At 44.8% G+C, this 21,261-nt stretch overlaps 1 protein-coding gene across 2 annotated transcripts in view; it reads right to left on the bottom strand.

Annotated features, from left to right (window-relative positions):
- The window catches only part of man2a1 (mannosidase, alpha, class 2A, member 1), a 45,876-nt gene extending 27,002 nt beyond the window's left edge, over positions 1-18,874 (bottom strand). For both annotated transcript variants that reach the window (XM_080772262.1, XM_080772261.1), the window contains exons 1-10: positions 18,695-18,874; positions 12,575-12,868; positions 7,137-7,284; positions 6,798-6,885; positions 5,445-5,528; positions 5,162-5,289; positions 2,483-2,656; positions 1,633-1,718; positions 1,337-1,437; positions 804-981 (exon numbers count right to left, since the gene is read on the bottom strand). In XM_080772262.1, the coding sequence (XP_080628388.1) occupies positions 804-981; positions 1,337-1,437; positions 1,633-1,718; positions 2,483-2,656; positions 5,162-5,289; positions 5,445-5,528; positions 6,798-6,885; positions 7,137-7,284; positions 12,575-12,868; positions 18,695-18,832 (1,419 nt within the window). In that variant the 5' untranslated portion in view covers positions 18,833-18,874. The remainder of the gene's footprint in view (positions 1-803; positions 982-1,336; positions 1,438-1,632; positions 1,719-2,482; positions 2,657-5,161; positions 5,290-5,444; positions 5,529-6,797; positions 6,886-7,136; positions 7,285-12,574; positions 12,869-18,694) is intronic.
- Positions 18,875-21,261: the final 2,387 nt, after the last annotated feature.

Raw genomic sequence — 21,261 nt, forward strand, 5'->3', positions numbered from 1 at the left:
GTACGAAGCCAACTCTTGTCGTGACAGCACACACAATACTTTGGACCAAACAAATAATTATAAAGAAGAAAAACAACAACAAAAGTGTTGTAACCTGCCGTTTTTTCCTTACTTTCTAATTCTTTGTTTGGCCCGAAATGTTTCGTTTGTTGTCATGATTTGTCACGACAAGAGTTGGCTTTGTCCGCGCGGCGTAAAAGTCTTTAAATAATTACTTTCTGAAAAGTCTATGAGGGAAAATGAACGGGGATTTCTTTTCCGGGTCTCTCGAGGGGGGGGGGGGGGGGGGGGGGGGGGGGGGGGGGGGCGGGACTGCGACGCTCTATATAGCCTGAATCTTTTCATAATTGTAAACATAATCTCTAAATAAATCAAATAAAACAATGTTTCCATAAGAGTCAATTTGATTCCCTTTGACACCTTTCTAGGGTCCATTTGGTACCTGAACCTGACCTGACCCCATGTGACCCCTCAAAGGGCCCTGGGGGGGGGGGGGGGGGGTCCCTGGACCCTACTTTAAGAACCAGTGGCATAGTGGACCAATCGTGGCCAGGCCCTGCAGTTCAGAGGTCAAAACATGTTTTTTACATCTGTCAGCAGGCCTTTAGTGGCCTTTTGTACCTAAACCTAGACGGATTGTGTAACCTTGTGTTTGTTTTAACTCTGCCACAATAACAACAATGTACACACACACACAGGCACACACACACACAGGCACACACACACACACACACACACACACACACACACACACACGCACACACGCACACACAGGCGGTCGGAGGAGGAGGACGTTCCCGTACTTTAACATGCAGCTCAGGATGGGAGTTCATGTAGTCGAACAGCTTCTGGTAGTTGTTGAACTGCTGGTCCCACTCGGTGGACTCGCTGTAGCGGAAGTCGTCTCCCAGCGGCGCCATCACCACGGTGGAGCGGAACAGCTTGGACTTCTTGCGGTACTGATCCAGCAGCAGGTGGACTCTGACGAGGGAGAGAGGGGGAAGTCACGCCATTGGGGGGGAACTTGTTGGGTCACAATTATGACATGACCGTCATCTTGATCACAGTTATTTGAGATAATGGCAATAGTGTTGTCGTAATCGTTAATTGTATGCATACATAAAATAGCAGATCATAGCGTCACATGTCCGTCCGCCCGTCTCTGTTTATTTGCCTGCCTGCCTGCCTGCCTGTCTGTCTGTCTGTCTGTCTGTCTGTCTGTCTGTCTGTCTGTCTGTCTGTCTGTCTGTCTGTCCGTCCGTCCCTCCCAGAGGCAAATCAAAAGGAATCGGCCGATGTGGGTTTCCGAGGATTGCATAAATAAAGTATGACCTACCTCTCCTTGACATTAGCGTCCGTGATTGGCTGAGGAGGGACTCTCCACGGGCAACTGATCCGCCCCCCAGGAAGTCGCTTGAAGTCAAACTGACAGCAGATCTGTGGACAATTATAATAATTATTATTACAATACCTCTCTCTCTCTCTCTGTCTGTCTTTCTGATCGATCGCCCTCCCTCATCAGACATACAGAAAGATGCACAGACAGACGGACAGACAGACAGACAGACAGACAGACAGACAGACAGACAGACAGACAGACAGACAGACAGACAGGCAGACAGACAGACAGACCTTGGGGTCAGGTCCACATGTGTGAGGGACGTCGTAGCTGTAGAAGGGCATCATGTGACACAGGATGTCTGTCCCAGAGGACGGATCTGTGCAATGGGACAGACAGACAGACATTTTACTTCACGTCCACATTTCAACATGACACACAGAGACAGACACAACTCCTCTGACAAGGCAGCGGTGGCCGAGCGGTTTGCGGAGCGGTCTTGATATCGGAAGGTCGCTAGTTCGTATCCCCGGAACCGGCACGTTAAAATTACCACCGCTGAAGTGCCCTTGGACAAGGCATTGAACCTCTACCATGAAATGTTCTATGAACAGGGCCTGGCTGTAAACAAGTTATTGAGCTTAGTCCAGTTACCCTGGGTAAACATAGTACCTTTCCTTTCCTTACCCATAGACACCCCTGCCCTTTTACCCGTCTGTAAAACAACATGGCCTCTCCAGACCAAATGCAGCGTTTACTACATGGTGAAAGAAATGCAAATAATGACGCTCCTTTCCTTTCCATGCCATGCTGGAAGGAAGGCAGCGTTCAGAAGAATTCCTTTTTTCCCCCCAGAAGTCTCCTGAACTTGAACCCAGCATTTTGAGTTGAACAAATTTGTTTAGAAATCCATGTCGTAAACCCGCATCATAACCCGCTAACTATAGCTAAAGAGTGCTGGGATGCGCCCCGAAATAGCAGATCTACAAGCTCTCAACGTGTTGCAGCGCGACGCGTTGAGAGCTTGTAGATCTGCTATTTTCGTCCAAAAAGTGCCCTCTTACGGGATTTCAGCCCCCTGCCTCTCTAACGCTCTCTGCACGGCCCTGCCTCCTCCGACCACCGGGGGGCGCCACCACGTACCCCAGCTCTGTCTCCAGTAGAACTCCAGGGTCTTCTGCTCGGCAAAGTGCTTCTTGATGGAGTAGTGCACTCTCTGGATCAGCATGTTGCTAAGCCCCGCCTTCTTCAGGAAGTAGGCCATGGAGGGGGAGTGGCCAAAGGGGTCCACGGCCCAGCCTGTTGTGGGTTTGACTCCTGTGTGCACAAAGAACAACACACAAAGATATTCGTAGTGTTTTAGTCTAGCAGCCAGCCCATAGAGCCACCATTGTGAACCCGGACATGTTGAGTACACCAAGGTTTTATGTTAGAAATGTTGAGTATGGGTCCCCAGCATGTAGAAACTACGGGATGCTAACTTGCATAATGTTACATAAGTGGCTATGGCCATTTTTAGCCCAAAGAGTATTTTTTGGGCATTGCCTGGAATGGATTAAGCATCAGGAAAACCCCGTAGTTTGACACGTCACATGCCAAATAAAGCATGATGAAACGTTGAATATTTCTATAGGTTGTTAATGGTATGGTCACATCATATGCCAATTATGAAAATTGCTCAACATATGCAAGTTAGTATCTGGCAGTTTCTACATGCTGGGGACCCATACTCAACATTTATAACATCAGTTTCTACATGCTGGGAGACCCAATACTCAACATTTATAACATCAGTTTCTACATGCTGGGGACCCCTACTCAACATTTATAACATCAGTTTCTACGTGCTGGGGTCCCCTACTCAACATTTCTAACATCAGTTTCTACATGCTGGGGACCCCATACTCAACATTTATAACATCAGTTTCTACATGCTGGGGACCCCTACTCAACATTTATAACATCAGTTTCTACATGCTGGGGACCCATACTCAACATTTATAACATCAGTTTCTACATGCTGGGGACCCATACTCAACATTTATAACATCAGTTTCTACATGCTGGGGACCCCTACTCAACATTTATAACATCAGTTTATACATGCTGGGGGACCCAATACTCAACATTTATAACATCAGTTTCTACATGCTGGGGGACCCATACTCAACATTTATAACATCAGTTTCTACATGCTGGGGACCCATACTCAACATGTATAACATCAGTTTCTACATGCTGGGGACCCATACTCAACATTTATAACATCAGTTTCTACATGCTGGGGACCCCTACTCAACATTTATAACATCAGTTTCTACATGCTGGGGGACCCAATACTCAACATTTATAACATCAGTTTCTACATGCTGGGGACCCCTACTCAACATTTATAACATCAGTTTCTGCATGCTGGGGGACCCATACTCAACATTTATAACATCAGTTTCTACATGCTGGGGACCCATACGCAACATTTATAACATAAAACGTTGGTGTACTCAACATGTCCGCGTTCACATTCTGGCTACTAGACTATTTGCACTTCATTATTACATCGTGTGGACAAGTTTAGAAACCTGCCTATACCAGTTTGATGGATGGAGATTTGAAAGCTATATCATCGACATTCATTGACACGTTGTGAGCTTGTACAGATTGGCTATATTTGAACAGCTTTAGTCCCCTCACGTCTCATATTTGCCATTGACAATGAAAGGAGAAAGTCATACGTGTGCCTCAAATATGACGTAAACTTGTGGCAACACAAACATTAAAGGATAATTCCATGCTAGAATGCTTTCTTATCTTTCTTTGTAGTTGTTACGTCCCCACCAAAGAGGTCCAGGTGTTTTTTTGTGCAAAAACTCCTCATTGGCTATTTTCCCTACCATAAGCCCTCAATGAATTGCATTGCATTGAATGGGAATTGAATGGGGCTATATGGGGTGTTATGCTAATTCGCTTATTTCCATCGAAAGAAGTAGTAAAGTGTGCCGCTTGGGATATTATTTACATTATGAAGAGAGGATATATACAAATAAATTATAATTTTGAGCGATGGAAATAAGCGAATTAGCACCCCATAGCCCCATTCAATTCCCATTCAATTCAATGCAATTCATTTAGGGCTTATGGTAGGGAAATAGCCAATAAGGAGCTTTTGCTCTTTGGTGGGGACGTAACAACTACAAAGAAAGGTAAGAAAGCCTTTTAGTATGGAATTCTCCTTTAACACTCCGATTACCGGGGGTTATTTAATCCATTAAATCATAGCGTAGCCAAAACACTCTATAGAGCTAATCGACAACAACAGGAGGTATGATTAAATCTATAATGCGACTAGCGACGGGACCGCGATAGGCCATCTCAAGGCTCATACATAGTCTGGATTTTCGGTGGTGAGGTGACCACCGAACTACAACATGACGTCACTGAGGTGACCAACCGAACTACAACATGACGTCACTGAGCCGCGGTGAAGAGCAAACCACCACCACCACCGCTCCAGCCCTTCTCTCTGTTTTTACTCACCACCGCTCAACGTTATTTCAGCTCCGGTGGTCACCTCACCACCGGAGCGGTGGTCACCGACCTCACCACCGAAAATACAGACTATGAACAGGCCTTAACACAGGATCTTTTCTTAGAATTGGACGGGATGATTTTAGAATAGATAAAGAGTTTTCGGTCTCGTCGGAAAAATGCCGGTATACTGTTTCTGTAGAAACCATGGGGACAATCAAGCAAACCGCTAGTGCTGTGTGTACTGTGCATGTGTGTGTGTGTGCGTGTGTGTGCGTGTTGAAGGTCGTCACTCACCCAGGTGTGTCTCCAGCCACTGGTGTCCTTCAATCAGCTGGTCAATGAGAGCGTAGTAATGAGAGTTGGCTTCATCTGGCATCACCCAGCCTCCTGTAGCCATCTCCAACTGACCGCTACGGAGAAGACTGTACACGAGCGCACACGCACACACACACACACACACACACACACAATTCTATAACATTCTATACACATGTGAAAAGACAGACAGACGGGTCTTAGGCAGACAGACGGGTCTTAGACAGACAGACAAACACGTCATGTCACAAACAAGACAGACCTTTTGACGGCATCTCTCTTCTGGTCATCGATGCCGCTCCACCACTTGGAGAAGTAACTGATCTCAGACCAGATCATCTTCCTCCTACACACAAACAATAACAGGACTTTAATTAAAAACCCATTTTGGGGCGGGAACCCCCTTTTGGTGTTATAGCATTATGTTACGCTTTATAGCTATTGAAAAATAGCAGATCTATACAAGCTCATAGTGCGCCACCGAGTGGCGCACTATGAGCTTGTAGGTCTGCTATTTTTGAAAAATTCGACGAACGACTGACATAGAAACATAGATTTTTCAGAAAACTGTCAGGATGTAGAAGACATTTTTTTAGAATCTGATCTCAGGTCAGAATGGGTTAAAGCATTCAGCCTTCAACAGGGGGGTCCGGGACCCCTATAGACCTAGAAGAGGGTCCTCAGAGTTACTACACGGGAGGAGCCTCCAAATCTTTTGTGTTCTTCATTTTATTTTAATTGTTTTTCCTCTCACCACCTTGAACCCTATATAGCATCTGTATTCCGAGGCAAACCTTCGTCGAAAATATAGCCGATCTACAAGCTCACGTCAGATCGCCTATTTCCAACCAATCGGGTTCCGTTTTTAGAGGCTTTCCCATCCGGCCATTCTACCGGCTATACTGCCACTGCCTCGTGAGTCCAACGTAGAGTTACTGTTTACAAAAATAACATTTATTTTACACAGCCCTGTCAAACTATTTCCGTCAAACAAGTCTATGACGCTTCTATGAGTACTGTAGCTCGGGAGTGGCTTATTGTCACTTAACTTAAGCAATATTAACCTTGAGGGGGCCATCTGCCATCTGCGTTCATATCGATGACCATTTGGCCACCCTGGGGGTGCCTGCAAAACGTTGGGGCTTGTTTGAACAGGTTGAGCAGCTGAAACCACCACTTTTTCAGAGACAGTTTACAGGCTTACACACTTAATATGACATATGTGGCTACTTTTATATGTTTGCGTTTGTGTTAACACTCAAATTTGTCAATGGCATTTAAAAGGTATATTCAGTGATTTCACTTAATTCAAATATATATATATTTATTTTTTTGTGATAATCCTCTACTATAGAGTGTGTTGCCCATATAAGGAGTTCCTCCCTGTCCCCACTTAACCCCTGGGGGTCAAAAAAACCGTAGGTTTCGTTTTTTGGCTATAGGTGGTCCAGCCTTCATCCAATCATACACAATGATTTGGCCCACCTGCCTCGTGTAGTAACTCTGAGGACCCCCTAGGGGTCCCTGTTGAAGACCCCTGTGCTATACAGTATATGTGGGGGACCAAAAGTACCAAAAAATATTGAAAATAGCAGATCTACAAGCCCCGACTTACCTGCTGTCCTCACTGAGTTTGACCACCATGTTGTTTAGAATGTGTTGTGTCTGGTCCCTGTAGTAGTCATCAAAGGTCTTCAACCAGCCTGTAGAACACACACACACACACACACACACACACACACACACACACACACACACACACACACACACACACACACACACACACAATATTGAAGGTGTTTTGTTTGTGTGCGCGTGTGCGTGTGTGTGTGTGTGTGTGTGGTCTGTTATATCAAGAAACAACACCGCTGAATTCAGCGATTGACTATTCAGAATCAAGCAAAAAGAGTCAAAATAAAAATAATAGTTCATATCAATGAGCTCATTTGCACACCAGGGTCGTTGTGAGAGTGAGGGACCACATAGACCTCCAGGGGGCGCCGCTCGTCCCACTCGTCCTCGCGGTAACTGATGTCGAAGCCCTGCTTCCACACGCCTCCGTCTGGGTTGTCGAAACTCAGCAGGTCATACACGTCCATCACCTGGAAGGACACACAGACACGACCTTAGAGTATATATGAATAGAGATGGCATCCGAGTTCTCCTCCCATCCACTTGCATTAAGTTGCTCAAAAGTGCATGAGGCGATTTCACTCCTCCTTCCGGGTAGGAACAGAGTGCATTCTGGGATGGATTGCAATAGTGAGTGGCCCCAAACACATGAACGCGCTGCCGTTGAACGCGCACGAGCGTGTTGCCGCCGTGAACGTGCACAATGATAGTCAACGGACCAGCGCGTTCATGTGTTTGGGGCCAGGCTGCAATACCTTCATTCGGCCACTATGTCCATTTCGCCTCAGTGTTTCCTCTGGGTACCTTCTCTATTCATATATACTCTAAGGACACGACAAGTCATACACTGTTGTAACTTCATTTCGGTTACATAGTTAACCCATTTAGGCCTGAAGTCGAAATAAAAAAAAAGAGGCCTGAAGTAAAAAAAAAAAGAAACGTCTTCTGAAATAATATATGTTACATTTTCAAAGATTTGTACCGCATTTCCACGATTTTTCAAAAATAGCAGACCTACAAGCTCGTAGCGCGCCACTCGGTGGCGCGCTACGAGCTTGTAGATCTGCTATTTTTCAATAGCTAAATTATAACAATTTTTTAAAACACCAAAAGGGGTATCCCACCCAAAACGGGTTAATATTTTGTGACATTTCATTGCATAACGGTTGAAAGCTGTTTATTTTATATTATTACTATTTACAGTTTCAAAGGACTTGATTGAGTTAAAAAAACAATTGATTTATTTATAGTATATATTGATTTAATTTAGAATTGCTATTTCTTATTTGTATTAATATCTAAGCGTTTAACAAAACTGCATTTCCCATGATGCTTTGTAACTATACTAGCGCCGGACATCCGGTGAGAAAAAAGCTGTGTTTTCTTTAGTTTGTTGTGATCCATGTGAAGTCTAGTAGCCGCCAGTAGCCGAGAGAAAACTCGTATGAGAAATAATACCAAAGGATTAATATTTTCTGCACTATTCCTGTACCACTCTTTGGGCTGTATTTTGCGTGTCTTAAGTACCAGGTCTTATTCCCTAACTTGAGTAAACTAAAGACCTGGAGGTGTGATCAATGCCATTTGGCTATTCTGAGTGGCCAAAGAGCATTGATCACGCCTCCAGGTCTTTAGTTTACGCAAGTTAGGGAATAAGACCTGGTACTTAAGACACGCAAAATACAGCCCTATGTCTTAAATAAACCGAAACTTCATTCCCACACCCCGACGTCCTGTTCAGCTTCTTTTTTTTTAATCGTAATAATACTACATTATACACGTCCCATCACCTGGAAGGACACACAGACACGACAAGTCATACACATCCATCACCTGGAAGGACACAAAGCAGTGTTGTTTTTGGCAGTCATAATAGTCTCTTCAATAGTCACCTGGAATGTTTTAGTGTTAGTCCAGTTTTAAGTAAGTAAGTAGCCTTGCCGAGCCATGCCATGAGGCCCATAGGGCAGGAGCCTATCTCCTGTTTCTGTAGCCATGAGGCCCATAGGGGCAGGAGCCTATCTCCTGTTTCTGTAGCCATGAGGCCCATAGGGGCAGGAGCCTATCTCCTGTTTCGGTAGCGTGAGGCAGCTTGGTGTACAAGTACACCCCCTGGACATGACGCTAGTATGTCGCAGGGACTTACCCCCAATCCAACCCTTGATGCTGAGTGCCAAGCAGGGACTTACCCCCCAATCCAACCCTTGATGCTGAGTGTCAAGCAGGGACTGACCCCCCCAATCCAACCCTTGGTGCTGAGTGTCAAGCAGGGACTGACCCCCCCAATCCAACCCTTGATGCTGAGTGCCAAGCAGGGACTGACCCCCCCAATCCAACCCTTGATGCTGAGTGTCAAGCAGGGACTGACCCCCCAATCCAACCCTTTGATGCTGAGTGCCAAGCAGGGACTGACCCCCCCAATCCAACCCTTGATGCTGAGTGTCAAGCAGGGATTTACCCCCCAATCCAACCCTTGATGCTGAGTGTCAAGCAGGGACTGACCCCCCAATCCAACCCTTTGATGCTGAGTGCCAAGCAGGGAGGCAGTCTCATGGGTCCCATTTTTAGAGTCTTTGGTATGACCCGGTCGGGGATCGAACCCAGACCTTCCAGTCTCAGGGCGGACACTCTGACCACAAGGCCACTGAGCTGGTCCAGTTTAAATCGACTAAATATCATAAGATTTTATTCGACTAAATCTACAGTTTAGATTTAAGTCTTGCATGCTGAAAATAGCCGATCTACAAGGCGTTGCGCTGTGAGCGACTAGTGGGTGTCTGACTAGTGGTTGTCTGACAACTGGCTTTTTGCTACCAATATGCTATTTTGGTCTTATTAGCATTATGCATTCCATACATTCCATAGGGCTAGACCATTGTGACCATTGAGTGAAAGAAAGATTATTTATTTATGACGGAAGTTTTAATTTGTATGTTTAGCCAGGGATCCATTTAAGCCAAGGCCTATACTAAGTGGGCCGGGCGCAGCAGGTTGGCTATACAATCGCTGGCGTATCGAGTCAGTGAAAAGGAAAAAAAAGACTCCAAACATAATCTCCTGACCCACCGGAGGAGGTATATTGTAGCCATAGGAACGGATTATAAACGAGCATTGTTCCAGAAGTGAGCATAGGCATCGTTTTTGTCGTGCGCGTAACGCGACACCCGGGCGCGGTGTGACACACAGAGACGACCTGCAGCCATGTGCCTTTTGAAAGGTGCTGTTGTTACTTCATATATTATTGTCTAGGGGGATAGTCGAGGTCATGGAGTTCTCTGTTTTTTAGCAGACAGAGAGGGGGAGAGGTGGTGGAGTTCTCTGTTTTTTTAGCAGACAACCGTCTGCTACTGTTAAGGTTTTGTCCAAAGCACTATTTTACTACCTTTCATTAAATGGTAAATGGTGCATTTATATAGCGCCTTTTTTTTATCCAAGGCGCTTTACATAGATTGTGCATTTACATTCACCCATTCAGACACTGATGGCAGCGGAAACCATGCAAGGTATACCAACCAGCCACATCAGGAGCAATCAGGGGTTCAGTGTCTTGCTCAAGGACACTTCGACACTAACTCTGGGGGAGCCCATAGGGTTCGAACTGGCAACCTTGTGGTTACCATCCGGCCACTCTATACCCCTGAGCCACCGCCGCCCCATTGGCTCAACGGTGTTTTAACCAACAACACACATGCCTGATGAAGACCTAGTCGGTCGAAACGTTGCAATTTGTTGCCGTAAAATAAAGTAAGTCTCGGAGCTCTACAAACTGCTGTGTGCGGATGTTCTTCCTCTTCCTTGATGTTAACCAACACACAGATAGATAGGGTAGGTACCCTCACAAAAAACATGCAGTAATCCTGGTCTCTAAACTGATGGAGGGGAAAGGAACTGGTTGGAATAACGTGTTCCTTCCACGCGCTACGTCAAACCGGGGAAACTCCCCCCTGTCAGGTGTAAAGGAGCAACTTGGGACACTCGGGCATGAAGGAAGCATGAGTTCAAGTCCGTTGCTCTCCCCAGGTTGGCGGAGGTTGTGTATAGAGCCCAGGATCACATTAGATAATTGACACAGGGGTGAAAAATGAGTTACAAAATCGTGGGATAAAAATAAATTATAAAAAAAAAAAGAACACACAGACATAAAGGGTGTTCAATAGCACTGATTTTATGCGAGAAAGAAAAGAAGAAATAATAATCAAAAACCTCAAAAATAGAGTTCCTGACAGCAACGAATAGTAGCAGAGTGTCTGCCTCAGGGCAGACACTCTCTGGGAGGTCGGGGTTCGATTCGATCCCCGGACGGATCATACCAACGACTGAAACAAATATAGGATCGGATGCCTCACTGCTTTTCATTTTGAAAGGGGTTCCTGCCCAAAAGTCAGTTCTCCAGGGCTTCTTATTGAAGGGTTTTCCTGCCCACAGGGACAAATCATTTGCAATTAAATGATCGAGTTTACCTGTGACTTGAGGACAACTCCCAGGATGGGGTTGGTCATATATAGCATTAGGTCATAAAACTGCCACCATGCCCACCTCAGTGGTAAGAAGGTTGAGGGACAGATAATACTGCCACGAGAGGAATGGCATACACTTTTTTCTTGTTTTTTTTTCTTTGTAAATATTTGTTTTTCGTCATGATTTGTCACAACTCCAGTTGGCTTCGTACGACATATAAAAGGTCTTTAAATAAATACTATATACGCTCTATAGTTGTGGGGGTTTTATTCGTCATGGTTGATATAAAGGAGGTTTTGAGCTACTATGTTCACAGTAATGAGTAAACGGTGATATAGCTACTTTGATTATGGGTTCACGTGAACATTTATGCTGTTTTGGTCTATATGCATATACATGCTGTGACGCTGTGTGTATACGTTTATGGATTCATTGATTGACTTATGTTATGTATATATATTTGTATCTTTTTCAGTTTCTACGTGTGGATTTTGGAAGAAAGTGTCGGGCCAAAATCATCAGCCGGCTTTACCCTTATTGTCCAGTAGGGTCCGCGACAACAAAGTGCAAACCACCGAGCCTCACCTGTCCAGCCAAGGGTCCGCTACGACGAAGTGCAAACCACCGAGCCTCACCTGTCCAGCCAAGGGTCCGCTACGACGAAGTGCAAACCACCGAGCCTCACCTGTACTCCTTATTGTCCAACCAAGGGTCAAACCACCAAGCCTCACCTGTACTCCTTATTGTCCAACCAAGGGGCAAACCACCAAGCCTCACCTGTCCAGCCAAGGGGCAAACCACGAAGCCTCACCTGTACTCCTTATTGTCCAACCAAGGGGCAAACCACCAAGCCTCACCTGTCCAGCCAAGGGGCAAACCACCAAGCCTCACCTGTCCAACCAAGGGTCAAACCACCAAGCCTCACCTGTACTCCTTATTGTCCAACCAAGGGGCAAACCACCAAACCTCACCTGTCCAGCCAAGGGTCAAACCACCGAGCCTCACCTGTCCAGCCAAGGGTCAAACCACCAAGCCTCACCTGTACTTTACCCTTATTGTCCAGCCAAGGGTCAAACCACCAAGCCTCACCTGTCCAGCCCAAGGGTCAAACCACCAAGCCTCACCTGTACTCCTTATTGTCCAACCAAGGGTCAAACCACCGAGCCTCACCTGTCCAGCCAAGGGTCAAACCACCAAGCCTCACCTGTACTTTACCCTTATTGTCCAGCCAAGGGTCAAACCACCGGAGCCTCACCTGTACTCCTTATTGTCCAGCCAAGGGTCAAACCACCGTAGCCTCACCTGTACTCCGTCGGACGGCTTCTGCGCGTCTCTCGCCGCAAACTTGCAGTCCTCGGCGTCGACGGGTAGGACCGTGGGAGCGGGGGGCAGTGCGAGGGGAGGGTGACTCTTGTTTTGGAAGACCTCCAGGCCCCCCCCTCCTCCCCCTCCTCCTCCTCCTCCTCCCCCTCCCCCTCCTCCGTGAACTCTCTTCAGGTTGACCACGGAGTCTCGGATGTTGGAGATGATGTGGTTGTTCTCCGCCAGGAGGCGCTCCAAGCGGTCGATCTTGTCCTGCAGCAGAGACAGCTGGCCCTGCACCACGGTGGACAGACAGAGAGACAGACAGACAGACAGACAGACAGACAGAAAAACCACGGTTCATTTAATTCATTTCACGTTTATATAATATATTCACATATTTCTCATTTTACAATTTAGGCATTTAGCAGACGCTCTTAATCCAGAGCGATTTACACTAAGCAAGAACAAAAAAGCAATGGGAATACATCACATAAAAAGCATTTATCATGAAACATGCGTAAGCTAAAAACGTAACAGTGGAATATCTATATAATGAAACTATATAAACTACATATATACTATACTATGCTATACATATGTACTATGACGTGCTATGACTACATACAATGCAATTATAGTGCTGTCTACATAACATGCTATAAGTCTGTATCAAAATGCTATCTAAGTCTACAGAAATGCTATCTAAGGGGGTATAGAGTAAGTGCTATGGGCCATGATGGAGTCTGAAAAGGTGGGTTTTCTTTTCAGACTAAGATTGGGACGGAAGATTGGGAGTGATTCAGGACGGGAACCCCTTTAGGTGTTTTAAGCATTAACTGCCTTGAAGTTGGTGGGGCGAACAGTCGCCTCCGCCCCTTAGGCTCCGCCCATGTCACGCAGATACGGGCAGTAAACAGGAGATCGTGTGCCTTGCTATTTCCACCTTTGGAATCGCGATGGATTCTCATCTTATATAGGGCTAAAGTGGGTATTTTGCCATTATAATCCAAATCTACAAAGTAACAAAGTTGACAAATAATTGTAGTGAGTAAAGGTTTTTGTTGTAGAGTACTAAGTACTAAAGTACTAAAAGTACGTAAAAAATGTTACTTAAGTACAGTATTCGGCACATATACGAAGTTCCACCACTGTTGACTTTATACAATAAAGCTAAACATTTCACACCATCAGCAGCCAACATAGGACGCAAAAAAAAACAACACTATTGCTCTGTCACAATCATTATATTTGAGATAATTGCAATTAATGTTTGCATAATTGTTTGAATCATTTCGGTGTAAAAACAGCTGCATGACATTAACAGACATGTCATATTTCTCAATTATGTACATGTCGTCGTCAATTTGGGGTATACGTAAATAAAATGCAACATTGTTGAAAAATGCACAGAGATCGTGTGTGTGATCGTGTGTGTGTGTGTGCGCGCGTTTGTGTGTGTCTGTGTGTGCGTGCAGTCAATGCATTGGCTGATTATTAACCAGCATGTGATCACTTAGAGCCTAATGACGCATTTAGCTTGTGCTCCGATATGCCTAAAGCATGACTGTACCATCAACATTGAACCGAGTCATTCTTGTATTCATAGATTAGGTATTTATAGCCTCTGGTATGAAGGTTAAACAGCATTTTAACCCCATTTAGACCTGAGGACGATTCTACAAATGCCTTCTAAAACCTGACAGTTTTCTGAAAAACCCATGTTTCTAATGGCAGTCGTTCTCAAACATTTTCATGTCAAGGACCCCCAAAAATATATGTGTTTGGCTGCCGACCACCATCTGAAAATATGTTGTTCCAGGGACCCTCCCAGAAGCAAAGATTTGAGAAAGTTTGCTCTGAAAGAATAATTATTCAACGTTTTTTTCAAAAATAGCAGACCTACAAGCTCATAGGGCGGCACCGAGTGCCACGCTATAAGAGCTTGTAGATCTGCTATTTTTCAATAGCTAAAGTATAACAAATAAAAACACCAAAAGGGGTTCCCGTTCAGAATGGATTAAACCCAATCACTGACTGGAGCCGTTACGATTTTGTAATTCATATTTTTTTTGTCCAAGTAGACTAGAGTATGGAATTGTTAAAGGGGCACCAGATTTGCAACCAGATCTAATTTTAATGATTTTTGGGAGACAAGAAAAACTTTCCTGGTATTTTGATATTTTGGTATTTCAAAGTGTCTCTGATGTCATGGACACTGGTTGTCACCATTGTTAATAAATAAATAATAATAAATAATAAATAACGCTGTTATAGAAAAAATATACTTTTTTGGGTAACGGAGTAACCTTGACGAGTTAGTTTGCATTTACAGTAATCCGTTATCTAGTTACCTTCTCCAAAAACAGCAACAGCATTACTAGTTACATTTATAAGACCTATAGGCCTATTTCCCTGTTTTTGTCCTGTTGCAACAAAAAGGAAAAATAAATCAATTTGCGCCGTTTCCTGAATGAATGAGCTCCTCTGTCAATGGAGACATCTGGAAATAAAAACGTCTGGGTTTCCGAGGCTATAATGGAGACATGCAAGGCTGCTGCAAGCATAATGATTGTAATGTACCGGATTAGGTAAGGAAAGGAAAGGAAAGGTAGGCTACTATATGTTTACCCAGGGTAACAGGACTAAGCTAAAGAACTTGTTTACAGCCGGGCCCTGGCCCCTGCTCATAGAACATTTCATGGTAGGGGTTCAATGCCTTGCCCAAGGGCACTTCAGCGGTGGTCATTTTAACGTGCCGGTCCAGGGATACGAACTAGCGACCTTCCGATATCAAGACCGCTCCGCAAACCGTTCGGCCACCGTTTAGGTACATTAGGATTAGGTCACCACTTCTTGTGTGACACCACATTCCGTTACACATTCCGTCAACAGGTGTGCGGAATGACACGAGATTGAGAGAGGACGGATAGTTTATCATCTTTTCCCCCAGATGACCTGGCGGGGTCCCCAGGCCAGATGACGTGCTTAATGTCGGACATTGTTTTCTCACTCAACAGTAAACAAACCAACATACACTATAGTCGAACATCCATTACCTTTTTTTTTTGACCATTACAATGTAATTCCTCAACTTACAGTTACACAGTTCCAAGTGCTTAACTCAGGGTGGGTTCAAATATGAACAAATAGGGCGCTCAGAGTTGCAGACCGTGTAAAACCAGCCGTACATGACTGACTTAACTTGTAATGCAATGGTGGACGGACAGACAGAGAGAGAGAGAGAGAGAGAGAGAGAGAGACAACTGTTCAGTGTTTTAACCAATGAAAGGGACACTTGTTAACTTTATAGTCTATCATCACTGCTGCAGAATCTCAATTCACACTATAGATAGACACAGAGAGAGAGAGAGAGAGAGAGAGAGAGAGAGAGAGAGAGAGAGAGAGAGAGAGAGAGAGAGAGAGAGGAAGACACAAGCACACGCACAATTTATATATTGATTGATTTTGAGAGAGAGAGAGAGAGAGAGAGAGAGAGAGAGAGAGAGAGAGAGAGACCAAGGGTGCACAGACACTGGGCCAAATGGGGAGATGGTCTCGGGGGCCGATATACCGATAGTGTAAGCGGATACGGATCGCTGCAATGTAAAAGCCCACTCTTTTAGTGGACTTAAAATCATATATCATTTATATACAGTAACCATCTATAAATGTGTGTGTGTGTGTAATGTATGTGCGTGTACGACGTATATACGTCTGAAATCCACGTATAACTCGAGAACCGTTCGCCCCGCACCGACTTCAAATTCGACACACGCGTGTCCAGTCAGTCGGACCTGCACGGTTGTCCGGAACCGCCACAAAATACCTCTGCCCCGGGGCTCTGGACAGGGCCCCCTGCCCCGGGCTCTGGACAGGGCCCCCTGCCCAGGGCTCTGGACAGGGCCCCCTGCCCGGGGTCTGGACAGGGCCCCTGCCCCGTGTCCATATATGGAAGCTGGCATGTTCCGACATCATTCTGACGACTGCATATAGACTCCATATTTGGGCATAAAAGGGACACAGAGATAATATCTGTCCGGGTGGGGCGTGCATTTCCAACTTGCCAGGTTGGTCAACTTGCCAAGTAGTAGGTATGACACATTATTGTACGTGGGTTATACCTTCCGGTAGTTATAGTGTGATAGCACAAGCCGTGAAAAGACAAGCGAAGCTTGGCTGGAAATAAGCGGACTTGGCAACCCAACGACACCTAGTGAGACTAGGTGTCGTTTTCAGTGTCGGTCTCACGGTCGCAAGTTTCCTATTCTATGACCAGCCGCTTTGCAGCTGGTGTAAAAACACATAAAAAAGCACGTTTAAAGCTAAGACACAAATACCAAGGTTTAGTCAGTGGCATCGCTGTTAGCATGTACGAAGGATGCGTGCGTGACGTCAGCATCATACAGACGAGAGACAACGTTGCATTGTGCTGTTCAAAGATCATCAGCGCACACACACACACACACACACACACACACACACACACACACACACACACACACACACACACACACACACACACACACACACACACAGGGGGGGGGGGGGTCACTTGGGGAAAATGAACTACTCAGGGCTGCACAGACTATACACTACAGTGTAGTCTATGTTGACACAAACACACAGATAGTATAGTTTAAACAGAACTGGAATGATGACACATTCAAAGAGAGATTGGACAAACAGAATGTCACGTGGTGGGGAGATCCGGGAACACCGCAGGGGTCCTGGAGGAGAGACCAGGGGGTCCCCGGCTAAACGGTGGACAGGTTAGTCTTCATTTAATCACAGACAGACAGACAGACAGACAGACAGACAGACAGACAGACAACATGTAGCCTGTAGACCTTATAGGGGTCCTTGAGGGAGTTCCAGGGGGTCCCCAGCTAAATTATAGTTTGGAACCAAATGGACCCTCATGGGTCTGTAACTCTGAGAGTGTACGAATGGAACCAAATGGGCCCTTACAGGTCTGTAACTCTGCGAGTGTACAAAATACAAATGGAACCAAATGGACCCTTACAGGTCTGTAACTCTGAGAGTGTATACAAATGGAACCAAATGGGCCCTTACCGGTCTGTAACTCTGAGAGTGTACGAATGGAACCAAATGGGCCCTTACAGGTCTGTAACTCTGAGAGTGTACAAATGGAACCAAATGGGCCCTTACAGGTCTGTAACTCTGCGAGTGTACAAAATACAAATGGAACCAAATAGACCCTTACAGGTCTGCAACTCTGAGAGTGTACAAATGGAACCAAATGGACCCTTACAGGTCTGTAACTCTGAGAGTGTACAAATGGAACCAAATGGGCCCTTACAGGTTTGTATACGAATGGAACCAAATGAGCCCTTACAGGTCTGTAACTCTGAGAGTTTTCAAGTGGAACCATTACTTATTAATGAAATGCATAGGCCTACACATTGCAAATAATGTAAAAATATAATGCCAATATAGTCATTGGCATAAAAAAAGGTTGCACTTTGCACTCCCCGCATGTATAATGAACAGGGGTCATCATCGCTCATCTGTTGGCTTGTGGTGTACATCTTTCTCAGCAAAAAGCACATTTTTGCCATGGACAATAATAATACCAGAAACACATAAATAGATAGCCCCGAGGGACCATAACAGGTATGTAACTCCCCTTACGGGTCCATCTGGTTCCATCCACTCTCAGGGTCTTTGCAAATAAAACATGCTAGAACCACTAGTACTAGTGGACTCCTAATTGTGCCATAGTGTCATATTAGTAAATCGTAAAAAATAAGTACAACCTTTGGACACTTTACATTCAGTAAGTGGGTGGTAATTATGATCAAAATGACAACATTATAATAGTGTGGTTGAATTGAACAATAAGGTGGACCCTTTTGTAAACAAGTGCAATGCTTTATTGGGTCGTCCACTCACAGTTAACAGTCTTTGAGTTGTGCTTGAATTGTACCTACTGTAATTCAGCAAACTGTTAATACATATTTCAATCAATCAAAGAGTGTAAAAGCAAGTCTTGTGTCAGTGCCACACACATGTATGTCCTTGTATGGTAAACGGACATTTATGGTGATGAGCCCTGATAATGTAATATAAAGTTTATAGATAATAAAACCCACTCACGGTGTGGAAGAGCCTCGACTCGCTGGCAGAGGTCTTGGTGTTGTCCAGCTGCAGATGGTCCAGCATCAGATAGAGGGAGAATACCACCACGCAGAAGATAGCGCTGGCGAACACACTGAACTGCCTGCTCAACTTCATCCTCAATAATAAAGAATAATAATATACTAAAACAACCCTGTCTCTTCAGCGCGTTATACAACTGTATATAATCATCTATATGCAGTCGGTGGCAGCCAGCGTGAGTCCGTGAAAGGAAGGAATGCAAGCGAAAAATGACCGTTACAAAAAGAGACAGTTAAAAACATTCAGAGTAAAAAAAAAAAACCCAGATGTAACTGCGTTTTTTTTAAAGCGCAAAACGCGTGTAAATGCAGCGTAACAGCCAGCATGGGAGATTTATTTTTTGCATAAATCACGTCTAAAACCTAGTTTTTTAAAAGACATTCAGCACGTTTATTATAATTTAAGTTTAAAAGTTTAAAAAGGTGCACTGTGTCTACTGTAGCCTACTGTTACTGTAGGCTACTGTACGTACAGTCAGCACTGGTTGCAGTGGTGGATCCGTGTGTGGAAATGTAACTAACACAATAACAAGCAGCAGAAAGTTCCCGTAAAACAACCTCCTAAAGCGCTATATATATATATTACATATATATATATACTGTCCCCAGATGTGTGTCTGTCAGTCAATCCGTATGATGTGTAGATCTAATTGCAGCAGCAGCAGCCTGCAGGCTGTGTGAGAAACTTATACATCCAACAACAGAAGAACTCCTCCAAACAAAACCAGACATGTTATGTTAGTATAGTATCCCGTTCGGTTCCGTAGGCTACGTGTGTTTCATTCATGAGATCTCGAGCTCCTCCGAAAACAGCATGTTTTAAAACTATATATAAAAAAACAATGGCTCGTGAAAAAGTTTAAAGTTCTAACTAGCCGAGCGAGACTGAATTCGCAGCCACAACACAGACACACACACTTTTGTAATGATTCAGCAGTGAAATACTGCCACACTTCCTGTGTGTGCGTGCGTGCGTGTGTGTGTGTGTGTGCGTGCGCGCGTTGTATGAATGAACTACAGACAGGCGAACAAATTAACTACACGTTGTCTCCTTGTGAGTTTTCCCACTAGTGCCCGCGCGTGCTCGTGTTACAGCTGCTGACGCGCATGCGTATTGTGGTGTGTGTGTGTGTGTGTGTGTGTGTGTGTGTGTGTGCGCGCGTGCGTGTGTGAGATTGCGAAACTGCCGTTCGCGTGCTCGTCGTCGAAAACAGCCGACCTACAAGCTCACAGCCCTGTAACTTCCGCGGCGTTGTGAGCTTGTAGATCGTTCGTGTTTTCGACACATCTGTATAAAACATGAACCAGGGCGACACCTACTGGTTGGACTTAAAACTACACTAAAATAAAGTTGTAGTAGTGGACCGTGGAAGCATAACTATGGGTGGAGCAATAAGTAGCTTAATTAGGCCTACTCTAAACCCTTTTTTGTACTTAATCATTTCAAAGTATCCACAGTGTAGACATACTCGACTGGAAACCGCCAGATACAAACAGATATCCAGTTGATTATAGATAATAATAAAATAGAAAGAGTATATGAAAACAAATTCTTGGGAGTGATTCTAGAGACCATAGGCTCTGCTGGAAACCCCATATAGAATATGTGAGGAACAAGATGGCAAAGAGCATCTCGGTCATAAATATGGCAAGCTTAAAGACCTACTCAACCCCAGGTCATTGCACACGGCCACACGCTGTAGGCTACTGCGCAATGATCCTACCCTACCTGAACTACTGCTCTGAGGTATGGGGAAACGCCTACCAATCTACCATACATCCACTGATTATACTACAGAAGAGAGCACTACGACCTCATTCACACGTACGGTACCAAACACCAATCAAGCTAATGTTTGGTCGTTTTTTTTGTTTTGATGGTTTGATCACACATTTGTATTTGATTGCTGATGGTGTTCTGCCCCTCTCCCCTCATCAAACAAAAATGTTTGGTCAAACCATGTGACTCCCATTGGAGAAGCATTGTGGTGGCCCAAAAAAACGACCAAACATTTGCTTGATTGGTGTTTGGTACGTGCATGTGAACTAGGCCTCAGAGTAGTAAACAATGTAGGATTTCGGGACCACACACACACACACACACACACACACACACACACACACACACACACACACACTGTTTTAACAATCACACCTTCTGAAGCTCACAGTCACAGATATGGTCAATGTTAAAATTCTACAAATTATGTACAAAGAAAGATATAACCAAATAATTACCGGTAAATGTACAAGACACATTTCTGGATAAGGAAGGGGGATACAATCTTAGAGGACCACTGAACTTCAAAAAACCTGTGATGCGTAGCCTACAAACTTGAAAACGAGGAGCATCTCCTCTCACGGAGTCACTCTGTACGTGGAATGAGCTGGAGGACCGCTGTGGAAACATAAACCAATTCAAAACTAGAGTAAAAAAAAACAATTTTTGATTACAGAAATTAAGAAGAGTACTAATTGGTACATAACACGTGCCAGTAAACCATG

The sequence above is a fragment of the Protomyctophum bolini genome, assembly GCF_963924005.1.
Source record: "Protomyctophum bolini genome assembly, chromosome: 9".
NCBI lineage: Eukaryota > Metazoa > Chordata > Actinopteri > Myctophiformes > Myctophidae > Protomyctophum > Protomyctophum bolini.